Below are 12,500 nucleotides of genomic sequence, written 5' to 3' on the forward strand. Positions count from 1 at the left end.
TATTTTGTCATGTTATGGTTCATATGATTGTGAGATATGATTGAAAAGGCATTTTGTGTGTTGAATGTGCCTGATTACCTTTTCCTAATCAGTGTTGATGAGCGGTTATGATAGATATAATACATTTTATACCTGAACTGAATATGCTCTTCTGATTTGTTGCTCTTTTGTAATTAACAAAACATGACAAGTTAGATTTTGTCTGCTGCCATAATTATACAAGAAAAGAGGTGTGTGTGTGTGTGTGTGTGTGTGTGTGTGTGTGTGTGTGTGTGCGTGCATGTGTTTGTGTATGTGTATGTGTGTGTGTGTGTGTGTGTGTGTGTGTGTGTGTGTGTGTGTGTGTGTGTGTGTGTGTGTGTGTAAGTGTGTGTGTGTATTTGCCTCCAGTCTTTGGCTGTCTCCCAAGGATGAAAAGATACTCCCACTCAAAGTTGAAAACCACAGAAAATATTTTATTCACTGTCTCTTGAAAGTGAAAAGACAACTTATACTCTCAGAGAGAGGTGTTCTGCAGTCCACACACACACACACACACACACACACACACACACACACACACACACACACGCACGTTTGCACACACGCACACACACACAGCCACCCACACTCTTTCTCTCTCGCTCTTCAAGTACACATACATTCTCGCTCTCTCTTCAAGAACACATACATTCAAATATCGGGTAAAAAGGTATAACTAGTGCTTTGGTCATCTGAAAGCAACCTCACAACAAACGGTCACTTGAGAGCACCAGGACGCTGTTTGACCTCACCCATTTAACATCACATTTGCACCTTTCAGGATACAAACAAAATGAGAAAAAAAACAGAGTGAAAACAAATCAAAGCAAAAAAAAACCTTCCTTCACTCCAGTGAGAAAAAGAAAGGAATACTGCTAAGACTGACTGACGGTAAAACCATTGCTTGTAAAGTAACAGCCAGATGGAGAGGTGCAGTGGTGTGAATAGCCAGGAGGAATGCAAGGAAATTGCTTTTCTGAACTTATTAACATCTGTCATCCCTGTATCACTCTTTCTCTCTCTCTGGAGTTCTTCTCTCCCTTTCTCTCTCTCTCTCCTACCATTCAGCCAAATTCCTGCCTCTCAAAATGAGTACCTGAAGTCCAAAGCTGTTTTTCTTTTTCCTCTCTCTCCTTTTTCATTCTTGCTCTGTCCTTTTCTCTGTCCTTTTCTCTGCCACCCACATATCCTCCTTCATTCTGTCTGCCCTTGCCCTCTGTACTCCTCTCCACTGTGTGGATGTCTTTGCTCTGCCTGAAGGAAGAGGAGGTCTCTCTGTGTGTATGTCTCCCTTAGTAAATGCAAGAAACTCACATTACAGAGAGGAAGATAGAAGGTCCAAGAAATGAAAGTGTCTGCAAAGAAGGACAAAGTGATGAGAACAAAATGAGACAACAGGGGTCATGTGAATGAAAAAAAGGAGAAAAGTGGAATAGAGGGAATAAGAGATGGTGGGAGGGAGATGCATCAACACACTCACCCTCACTCCTATGAACCACTGAGGAAAGAGTAAGAGGGAGAGAGAGAGAGAGAAAGATAGAGAAAGATAGAGAGAGGATGGAGTGAGGGATGTCCATGTTTGGTCAGTATGACTGCTCACCAATCACATATTCATTAGCCTCCCTCTCCACCAATGAGATGAAGGTCTTGCTCTTCCTCAGACCTTCAGATGTCAGGCCCCAGCTGAGCATGCTGTTTGTGAAACTGTCCAAGTCCATGGTAGCAAACCCATATGTCTGGTCATGTCGTCAATCTGTCAGTCAGTCTGTCTGTCTGTCAGATAGTCATTTCATGAGGAGATGTGAGATCAGTCAGTAGCTCGACCTCTTCTCACAGTCCGTCCACCATGACTGTTCTATGAGAACATTAGGTGAACATTAGGTGAACATAACAGATATGATTGAGTCAAGCAAATGGTCTGTAGTCCTGTTATCTGTAGGGAGCCTTGGAACATCAGTGATCTCAGGTCTTCCATCCGAGCATAGCTCCAGTTTCTCCCATATTGTACAGGGTTCTACCCAGTCCAACAGCAGAGAAACTCTGATCTTCTGAAAGCCTATTGTCAAGTTACTTTTTGAAAAAAGGTTTTGGGGATTCATGAGGATTAAAGAGTTTGAAGTGGACCTGACTTTTAAGGAAAACCTGATTTTGACAAAAGCAATCATTCTAAGAATGCCCTCTGAGTGAGCAAAAATGGATCTACAAATCAAACAACAGAAATGAATTCAAAGAATTATGTAAATCTATTTCAAATCAAAACATATATTTTTAGACAACGGTCATACATTTCTGGTCTTACATTCTCCAGACATCATATTGCATTAGGTCAGACTACACAAATGACATCACTCACATGAACAACCAATCATAACAAAGAAGACTGTAAAGGAAACAGTTATATGTACAGTGTGCTCTCCAAGACAAAGTATTTACAACAGTTAGTGACAATGATATTGCAGATGCATACAAACATACAGGGAAAAGTCAAACTTTAAAAAACTATGAATAAAATCATCATAAAAATAAGTCCTTGTCTTCTCTTCTTTTCTCTGAGCTGGGCCTGCTGTCTCTTGTCTCCCTGACGATTTGCATTCTATCATGCTAGAACATTCTGTTTCATTGCCTAACTCATCTGATGATTTCACTCAAATGTTCTCTCCATACTGAGAGCTCTGTTTTCGCACTCTGCCTCTTCACTACAGCGTCTCATCAAACTGTCTGAAGAGGAGCATATTTCCTGCTGGCACTTTCTTGTATTCCTCTCTCCGTGGACCTCAGCTCTGATGTAGAATCAAAGCATCCATGTTGATCCTATGCTAATATTAGCCTACATAATGTGCACAATGTGGCACCAAATTCTCTTATATGCTGACTCAACACAGCAAAGTAGTATTAGATGATCTGAATGACTTCAATCATTTAAGTAACAGTAGTTGATGATTCTGATGGTACTGATCAGCCCTAGGAATAGAATAGTGGCACTTGCAATAACAGTAATTTAAGTAGTATTGGCACTAGTCAAAAGCAGCAGTACTACTAACAGTAGCAGCGACAGCACAATCACGGTTATCTACTAGCACAAATAGCTGAAGATAGAAATGTTGTACATGAAGGAAACCATAACCTGCACTGACTGTGGTGACATACTGGTCGAGTATAAACACGTCACCAGGTAAAAGTAAACACAGTACTTTCACTAACAGTACCGGCTGAGATTATGAATCAATACATTTCCCCTTGCAGCTATGCAATGGCACAATCTGCAAGGGTATCTACCCAAAACCCCCTCCTTCCCCAGACGTATCCTCTATCAGTGTAGTGCCCCCTAGAGCCCAGGAGGCCTAGAGGCTCAAACTGAACAGAACAGAGATACAACAGTCTGGCAGAAGATGTTGAGAAGAGTGCGGGTGATTAGAAGAGAGAGGGCGTAAACAGGAGTCCCTGTAAGGGACAAGGATGACTGTTCATGTTGGGGGCAATGGACTCAGCCAAAAAGAAGATGGATGGACACAGTGAGGAGAGACAGGGAGAGCAGCTGAAGGAGGGAGGAGCGGGAGGTGACAGAGGAGAAGGATGCCGAGGAGAAGGGTGGCAAGACGTCGAAGTCGGTCGCACAATCGAGCTCGAAGCAGCGCAGCGTGGCACCGGCGTCTTCGTTGCCGTAGTTGGCCCAGTACTCCTCAGGGTCCAGCTTGGGGAGAAGGGCCTCATCCTCGCTCAACTCGTACTTGGTCTCGTACTTGGTCGACGTGGGCTTGCCCCCATTGAAGGGGAACGCCTTCACGGTCTCGGAACTCTTCTCGAAGATGCCCTTGGAGGAGGACACGGGCTTGTGCTTGGAGAACCACCAGCGGGTCTTGGTGCTGAAGGTGGTGGTGGTGCTGCCAGCCAGGGAGCCGGGATCGGGCAGCGGGCAGAGGGCGAAGTCCATCTCTCGCAGGAAACGCATGTCCTGGCCGCGGCGGGGGGAAGGGGAGGCGCAGATGAGCTCGGAGCTGGAGATGCGGTTGGCGCGGAAGAATTCCCACAGAGCCTGGGCCTCGCAGCCACAGGACCAGGGGTTGGCGTTGAGACGCAGGAACTCGATGGAGTCAATGTCGCGCATCGCCTGACCGGGCAGCTCCGCCAGGGAGTTGTTGAAGAGATAGAGCATGGTGAGGCGGCCCAGGTCACGGAAGGCGCGGCGGTTGACCTGACGGACGCGGTTGTCGTGGATCAGCAGCCGGTCCAGGTTGACCAGGCCCCGGAACACGTTCTCGGACAGGGTGCGGATGCGGTTGCCGTGGAGGAAGAGCTGGCTCAGGTTGATGAGGTCAGAGAACAGGTCGTCCTGCAGGAAGTGCAGGTGGTTCTCCTGCAGGTAGAGGATCTGGAGGCTGTACAGCTTGTGGAAGATGTCGTGGGGCAGAGCCGCCAGCCTGCAGCGGTGCATGTGCAGGCTCTGCAGCTTCTCCAGGCCACGGAAGGCACCCCCTTCCAGACGGCGCAGGTGAGGGTTGTCACCCAGGTCAAGCTCTTCCAGGTCACGCATTTCACTGAAGGCACCAGACTCAATCCAGGTGATGTTGTTGGAAAAAAGCCAGAGGACCTGAGAGGATGATGGAAAGAGCAGGGTAAAGGAGGGGAGGAGGATGAAAGGGGGAAAGGACAGTAGTGGTGAAGGCAAATGAGACAGAGAGAGAGAAAGAAAGAGAAAGAGAGAGAGAGAGGAGTGATGGGAAAGGTGGGGAAGAAGAAATCATAAGTTTTGATGTTCATAACTTCATTTAAAAAATAGGCAGAACTTAAGCTATTTCACTCTTTCACTATTTCCAACTTCTTCAGCTTCACTCTCACCTGAGTTCCAAAGCCAAAAGTGCCCACTCTCAGCTCAGTGATGCGGTTGTTCTGCAGAAAGACGCGCTGTGACTCGTCGGGCACTCCCGCCGGTACGATGGTCAGATTCTGTGCCTGGCAGCTGATCGTCATGGGGGACGGGTAACACACACAGAGGTGCGGGCAGCCCTGAGCGGGAGCAGGTTTCACCACTACCAACCAGACGACCAGCCACAGTGAGAGACCACCTGGAGGAGAGGTAGGGAATTATAGAAATGGTTACCTTCACTGCTGGTCTGCGAACATTTGCTTACGGAAGATAAGAAAATTAATTCACTAACAATAATTACCATATAAAGTGGAAAGATGCACAACATGTTTTCAAAACTATTGCATATTGTTTCACAACACAAATATTCTCTATTTTGTCATTCTGAAAGGATAATCGCTTGATGCGTTCTAAAAATGCATGTTAATCAAGTCTATTAAAATGGGATGGGCTTCTCAGAAAACGAAAAGAAAATCAAGAAATAGGATAACTTTACGCTGCACAACGCCTTTCAAATGTTAATATACTGTTTAAGTTAAACCTTCAGAAAAGGCATGAGCCAAAACGTACTGAAATGCATCGTTACGCATTTCATTCTCCGATCACAGTGGTTGATTATCACATTATCACAAATACTTTGTCTTTTTATCTTTATCTGAGCAAAACGGTCACCAAGCAAACAAATATGATACGAAAGAAGAATAGTCAAAAACTTACTCTTAATATTGTGCGCAATGGAGCACCGCCGGCTCCGTGAGATCGTAGAAGTTTCCATGCTGAACCAAAGCTGAAAGCGAGTTAGTTGCTGAGGCGAAACACTGGCAGCTATCTCCGCTGATGCTCTGGTTCCCGAGTCGGAGCGACTGAGAGAGTACAGAACCATGGGCTCAGGGGCCCATTTATACTCGAACTCGATGTGCGCCTACGTTAGTAGGCTCCTCGGAATCTCTCCTTCGTCATCAGCCAGGTCAAGCTCAAGCGAGGGTGGGAAACGGAAAAGGAGGGGCACGAGGAGCTCCACAGAGCGCGTGTACAGATAGAAGCTACTAGAGATTCACCACTAAGTGCGCGTGTGTTGGGAGGGGGTTATCTGCGGCACCGTGCCCGTTTATGACAGCATCCTACAGAGACTATGGTAGAAACACGAGACAATAATTTAATTCGGTCTTTGGGCGTATGGTCAAAACGCGTATGGCCTGTTTCCTTCTAGTTACACAAAGCGTTAGTTTAAAATATCAGCGGGCATTGCGCACTAATGAAAGAAAGTTTAATTGGACATATTAGTCATAAAATAACTTAGTCTGGGCTATTAGGGATAGGGAGAGTTATACCTTCATTGTTACCTGGGATACCTGTTCGGGGTCAATAATAACTTGGAATAGATATTTGTGCTTGCATTACTCTCTCTCTCTCTCTTTGTGTGTCTGTGTCTGAACTGGCAATGATACTCACTTTTCACCTCCTGTCCTTTCTCTCTCTCACTAACACAATGTACTTAGATTCTCTCACTCCCCTCCTACTTCCCACAGGTGGCCTACAGCATTCACAGGTCAAATGTGTCAACCATAAATATAGAGTATGATTTTTGGAGACAGATAGGTAGACAGAAATTCAAAAATGTGGATTTCAAAAATATGGGGTGTAGATTGTGCAAATTCAAACCAAACAGATTGCTGGGTGAATACAATGGTACCCAGATCACAGTTAACGTGTTGAATGCACTGCAGTTGTCTTATACAGTATAATGTATTCCAGTCTTACAGACAGACAGTGTGAAGATCAGACAGGTTTTGTGATGTGTGTGTTTGTTGTTGTCCACCCCCTCCGCCGGTGTTTCATCTTCTGGCTGCGTTTGCCCTGTTCTTCCTCCTCCTCCTCCTTTTCTTCCTCTCCGCCATGATGACTGGACAACAGAGGCTTCCCTTACTACGCCTACACCCACCAGCTGTGTGTGTGTGTGTGTGTGTGTGTGTGTGTGTTAATGTATGTGCTTGTTTCCGCATGTGCGCAATGTATGCGTGCATTGCTCGCCCCATCAAAACTGCCAAAGTGAGAAATCCTTGCGACTGAAAAGGTAGAATTACAAACAGGAACAATGGAAGGAAGGAAGAGGAGAGAGAGGAAGAGGGAGAGAGTGAATAAAAAAATTGAGAGGATGGACATAGGAGGATGGACATAGGTAGTCATTCACAAGAAGGATGATTTAAAGGAGGGGGTGTGTATATCTAATCTATGTCACAAAAATGGTCAAAGGAACTACAGCGCAACAGACAGAAGTAGAGGAGAGGTCCTTTAAAACAAAAAAAAAAAACGAATGTTCAGGCAAACGTTTTTGGATGGAGTGTATAGGTGTGTGTGTGTGTGTGTGTGTGTGTGTGTGTGCGGGGGGGGGGGCATCTCAGTGGAATGTAAGGAATACTCGGTCCGTCTCCATAGCAACTGGGTCGGACAGGCCTGTTCCCGGTTGCCTGTCTGATGTTGAGCCCAGCAGTGGCGGCTGCTTCCACGTCGCCTTCCTCAGACCCGATATGGGCTCTAATGATGCACACCGACAATCAAACGCAGTCCCCCTGCTGTCTGCGGGGCCTCACCAAACTCCATTCCCTCTCCCTTTGCCTGTCTCATTATTCTCCATCGGGTTCTTCTCTCTGTCAGGCAATTCAGCATCTCTTTAATTACGGCTCCCCGTCTCCTGCATCAGCTCCTCCGCTGGTTTGGGACGTTTTTTTTTCTCGCCCCCCCATTCCTAATTACACCTTTTTGCATCACCTCATGTTCTCTTCTCTCTCACACACACTTCCTGCCACTGAATTTCCTTTCAGCATTATCTGCATTCTCTCGCTCTCTCTCTCTCTCTCTCTCTATTTCTCTCTATCTCTCTCTCTCTCTCTGTCTCTCTTTCGCTCTCTCTCACACTCTCTCTTTCTCATTCTCACTCTCACTCTCCACACCTGCTTTTGTCTCATTTTGGTCCGTTTCCTGTTTCCAATATTTTGTGTGTGCTTTCCTCACTCTGTTCTTGGATTTTTACCGCCCTGCTCCCCCGCCCAACTCCACTATCTCCACCAATGAAGACTGCTAACCAGCAGTCTTGATTGAATATGGCTTCATTTATCAAGCGAGAGATGGGAAAGTCACGCTTCGGAAGTTGAAGCCTTTTTTTTGCGGGTGCCTCGTCTCTGACATGACAAAAGCTCTATTGAGTCGGCTTTGTCTGTCTCCCAGGCTTCCCTCCCAACACACGCATGCGTTGCTCCTGACTCAAGTCACACTCCGTCTTTGTCCTTCCTGTTCCTCCAGACATTTGGGGTGTGGAGAGCCTCATGCTTTTCTATTCATAATGCAACACTTGAACCTGGGTAACACTGGGCTTTTGATTTGGTTGTGTGTGTGGAAAATGTGTACATTTCAGTAGTACATTATTCGGCTGGAAAATGTTTACATTCATATTGCAAAAAAATCCCTATGGCATAGTAAACCCCCAACCCCCACCCCTGACACTACCCCCTACCCACTACCTGCCACTACCCCCCTTGGGGTGAAAATAATCAGTGTTATTAAGCTCAAGTTGCTGCAGCCAACAGCTGGGGCAGCCAGTTAGCTACAGTGCTACTCTTAGAAAAAAAAGGTGCTATATAGAACCAAAAATGGTTCTATTGCATGCGTCCAATGTGGCACCCCTAAATGGTTCTTTAAACCATTTTGAGGGGCTCTGCAAAGGAACCCACAAGGATTCTTTAAAGCCGGCATGGTTCTATATAGAGCCCCAAGAATCATTAGTTTTAAGAGTGTACATTCAGGCATGTTCATGGGTCTGGCTCTAGCTGTTGCCTGCAGCAACTCCAGTTAAGTAGAACTGATTGTTTTCGTTTTTTATTTTTGCATGTGTAATGACTGCTGTGTGAATGAAGTGAAGGCATTGGTTGGTCCTGAGGACAGGTGAAACCACTTCACGATTGTTTGATTTTGTTTTATTGTTTGACATGTTCTCCCCAATATTCAACTATGCTCAAAATGTCCCCAATATAAAGACATGGGGCAAAACCATATCACTCACCGCTGTCTAAAATAATCACTTGCAGATGTAGTATTCAGTATTCACTAACTAAACACACACACACACACACACACACACACACACACACACACACACACACACACACACACACACACACACACACACACACACACACAGATTTAGGTTTAGATGAGTAAGCGTACATCTCTTGCACCATGCGCCACACCCTTGTAAAAATGGCCCACACACACACACACACACACACATATAGACATACACACAGACACACACACACACACACACACACATACGCACACACACACACACACACACACACACACACACACACACACACAGACATACGCCGACACACACACAGACACACAGACACACAGACACACACACAGACACACACACACACACACACACACACACACACAGTATATGGATGGGGTAATACCCTGCATGTCTGTCTTTTAGGCGAACATTAACATAGTAATTTTGTCCTGAAACTACAATTGTGGACACATGGTTACACTTTAAGGTTTGTTTTTTACTTGAAGGTATCAAAGACTGATATGACACTGTCATGAAGATATCATAAACACTATAAACAAGTCATGAACGTTTATGACATAGCACTTCTGTCATTAAGTGTCATTAGTTTTTTGTTATGGAAGGGTTAGGGTTCGTGTCATGACAGTGTCATGTCACTCTTATGTAGATACCTTCAAATAAAGTGTTATCCAATATTTTGCTAAATCTGTCACTAATTGCATTAAGACAAAACAGAAATTTTTGGTGAAAGTTAGTCATTCTGCAAAACACTGCACTGTGTTTGATTTGTCATGCAGATTATGGCATGGTCAAGAAGACGTATCCAGTTAAAAAGTGTCTTGTTAGCTTAGTTCTGGGTGCAATTGTTTTAGTTTCAATACTGTCTACATGATATCATTGGGCCATGGTAATCTGGCCACACATAGGCCTGTCCAAAAGGGCAAAATTAGAAGAAAGAAGAGCAAACATAGCCTAGAAATCTAGACGCCCCTCGTCAGACTAGAGCAAACATGCATATGTTGCATATAACTTTAAAATAAAAATACAATTTGCTAAAGTTTGGCCACTATCTCTGGACCTTTCCCCCTATAATAATTATGGTTAGAATGCCATAAGATAGGCAACATCAAGACAACATGAAAAGGGGAAGAACTGGGCGTAATAGGCTACTATTAGACACTGTTGTAAAAAGAAAACATATTTAAACATATCACTCAATCGGTTTATGAATTTGTATATGGGACGTTTAGTTCCCCCACCTATCTGGACACAGAGATGTGTTTAAAACAGCACAAGTTGTGTTATTGTCAACACATTGTGTAACAAATAACAAAAGCAATGTGTTGGAAACAACACAAACAGTGTTGTCCTTACCTAAACACATCAATGTGTTATTTCCCACACATCATTTTTGAGTGTGGCTACGGCTTTGATGTGAACTAAAGCGATCACATGGTGTGTGATATTGAGCCTACACAATAATGTTTGTGCTTAGAATTTTGCTCCTGGTTCAAGGGGAAATATTCAGTCAGGACCCATTGTGTTGTTGTTGCCACACAAGCATGATGTTCTTCATCACACCGTTGACATACAATAAGAGGATCTCTGCTACAAATAAACAATGTTCGTTAATCTTGTTATGAAAGAATCACTGTGCTGACACCTGAACTAAACACAGACACCAGATAGAACATTCTGGCCCATCTGTTGTTCAGAATTGTTTCCCTCTCTGCATGAAGCCATGATATCAGTGCTGGCCAGCTCTCAACATTCATACATCACAAAGTGCCCTCTCTGTGGCGCAGTGACGCTCCCTCCCTTCTTTCCTCTGTCTCTGCTTGTATAACACTAACCCACATCCTCTCCTCGCTCGTGTCCAGTTGCATCCTTCATCCCTCTCTCATCCCTCTCGTACTCGTCCCTTGAGCTCACGAGCTGCCGTGGCCCTCCCTCTGCCGGTCCAGACGTCATCCCCAACCCCAGTGGATCTGTATGTAATAAGCCTCCCTCTCTCTCTCCATCTCTCTCTCTCTCCTCCTTGTTACTTTCGATATCCTACTCTCCCATTTGCTTTTTCTGCTTTTTCATTCTCTTTTTTCCTTCCTTTTTTCTTTTCTCTTTCAATCTTCTCTCTCACACTGTCTGACACGTGTATATGCTATATGCACACGCTCTCGATCTCTCACTTTTCTCTCTCCATCTCACTCTCACTCCTCCATTCGCACATCCTCTCTCTCTATCTCTCATACACGTGGATGGTCAGCCTATGTAGAAGCAAAGGCTAAACTTCCTTTCCTCAGCTTCCTGTGTTTGTGAGAGTGGGTGAGTGTGTGAGTTTGTGCTTAAGTACCTACATGTGTGTGTGATCATTGTGTGGGTACGAGTCCTAACGTTATTCTCCACTAATGTTTCACCGATTCTGTGTGTCCTCACTTTTGGACCTTGTCCCAAATTCCCAGTTTCTCCCAACTTTTGGGCACACTTTCAGTGTCATGCTGTGGTCACAGATAAGGTGATTGAAAAGGTATTCTTTCCAACATTCCCATATGAGGTAGCCTGGTCATACCAAACCCTCGTACTGATATCGTACAGAGAGTCTGGACCTACTCCATTCAGAATCGATTTCAGGCAGGAGGTGTGAACTCTGTTGAAGTTTGAAACGATTGGGCCTGATTTTACCCAATCGCTAACGTTTGGTTGTGACGAGCTAGAGACTACAACACGGATATGCTCGACGTCATCATTAACACCCGCCTCCCCCCATCCTCCCCGTTCGCTGATTGCTCAGGATGGAATGCATCCTGAGAAATCAAGTTAAATGGGATCAGACCCAGATGCTGTAGGGAAATGAAAATTGAGCGGAATCTTACGGAGGGTTATGCCAGGACATATGAGGCAACTATTCATAATAACATAGTAAAATTGTGTGTGTGTATGTGTGTGTGTGTGTGTGTGTGCGTGTGTGTGTTATCACTGTAGTCAACTGTATTCTTGCTTAACTTGTTATGAGTGGTTACTCTGAGCTCAGTAATGTTTTAGTCACTTAATAACTTGAGTTCTGCAGCTGATTTTATCATCCAGTATGTTACTGCTGCTGGAGCAAAACATGATGCCACAGAAGATTAGAAAATACCTGCATTTTTTCAAATGTCAAAACTGCAGTTTTGGATCAAATATTTGCAGTTCTTATGCAGAATATGTAGTGACACTAATACTGCATAGTACTGTGCTGCAGAAATGCAGAATTTTGGACATGTAAATACTACTGCACTGTATAACAACACTGTAGGCTATGGAAAATGAGAGAAAACATTCATTTAGCATTCATTTAGCAGACACAGCAAAATAAGGAATAACATTCAATCTATCATACTGAGGAGACCTTAGATATGGTAAATACACTGCAGTAGGTACTTTCACATAAGGCCAACACCAGTTCATTCCACTCCTGTCATCCTTCTGATATCTCCTGCACCCTATGTTAGGTGACAGGTTTCTTTGGGGGTCCTCATCTAGGTTTTCCCTCTGAAGTTTGGTGGA

General features: G+C 44.6%; 1 protein-coding gene across 1 annotated transcript; it reads right to left on the reverse strand.

The window, feature by feature from the left end:
• Positions 1–3,173: 3,173 nt before the first annotated feature.
• On the reverse strand, positions 3,174–5,771 carry rtn4rl2a (reticulon 4 receptor-like 2 a). Its single transcript, XM_062555152.1, has 3 exons — positions 5,603–5,771; positions 4,858–5,084; positions 3,174–4,609 (listed from the first exon to the last, which is right to left on the reverse strand). Exons 1-3 carry the CDS (start codon positions 5,766–5,768, stop codon positions 3,506–3,508), a joined length of 1,497 nt encoding a protein of 498 aa, XP_062411136.1. The 5' UTR covers positions 5,769–5,771; the 3' UTR covers positions 3,174–3,505.
• Positions 5,772–12,500: the final 6,729 nt, after the last annotated feature.

The sequence above is a fragment of the Sardina pilchardus genome, chromosome 2, assembly GCF_963854185.1.
Source record: "Sardina pilchardus chromosome 2, fSarPil1.1, whole genome shotgun sequence".
Lineage (NCBI taxonomy): Eukaryota > Metazoa > Chordata > Actinopteri > Clupeiformes > Clupeidae > Sardina > Sardina pilchardus.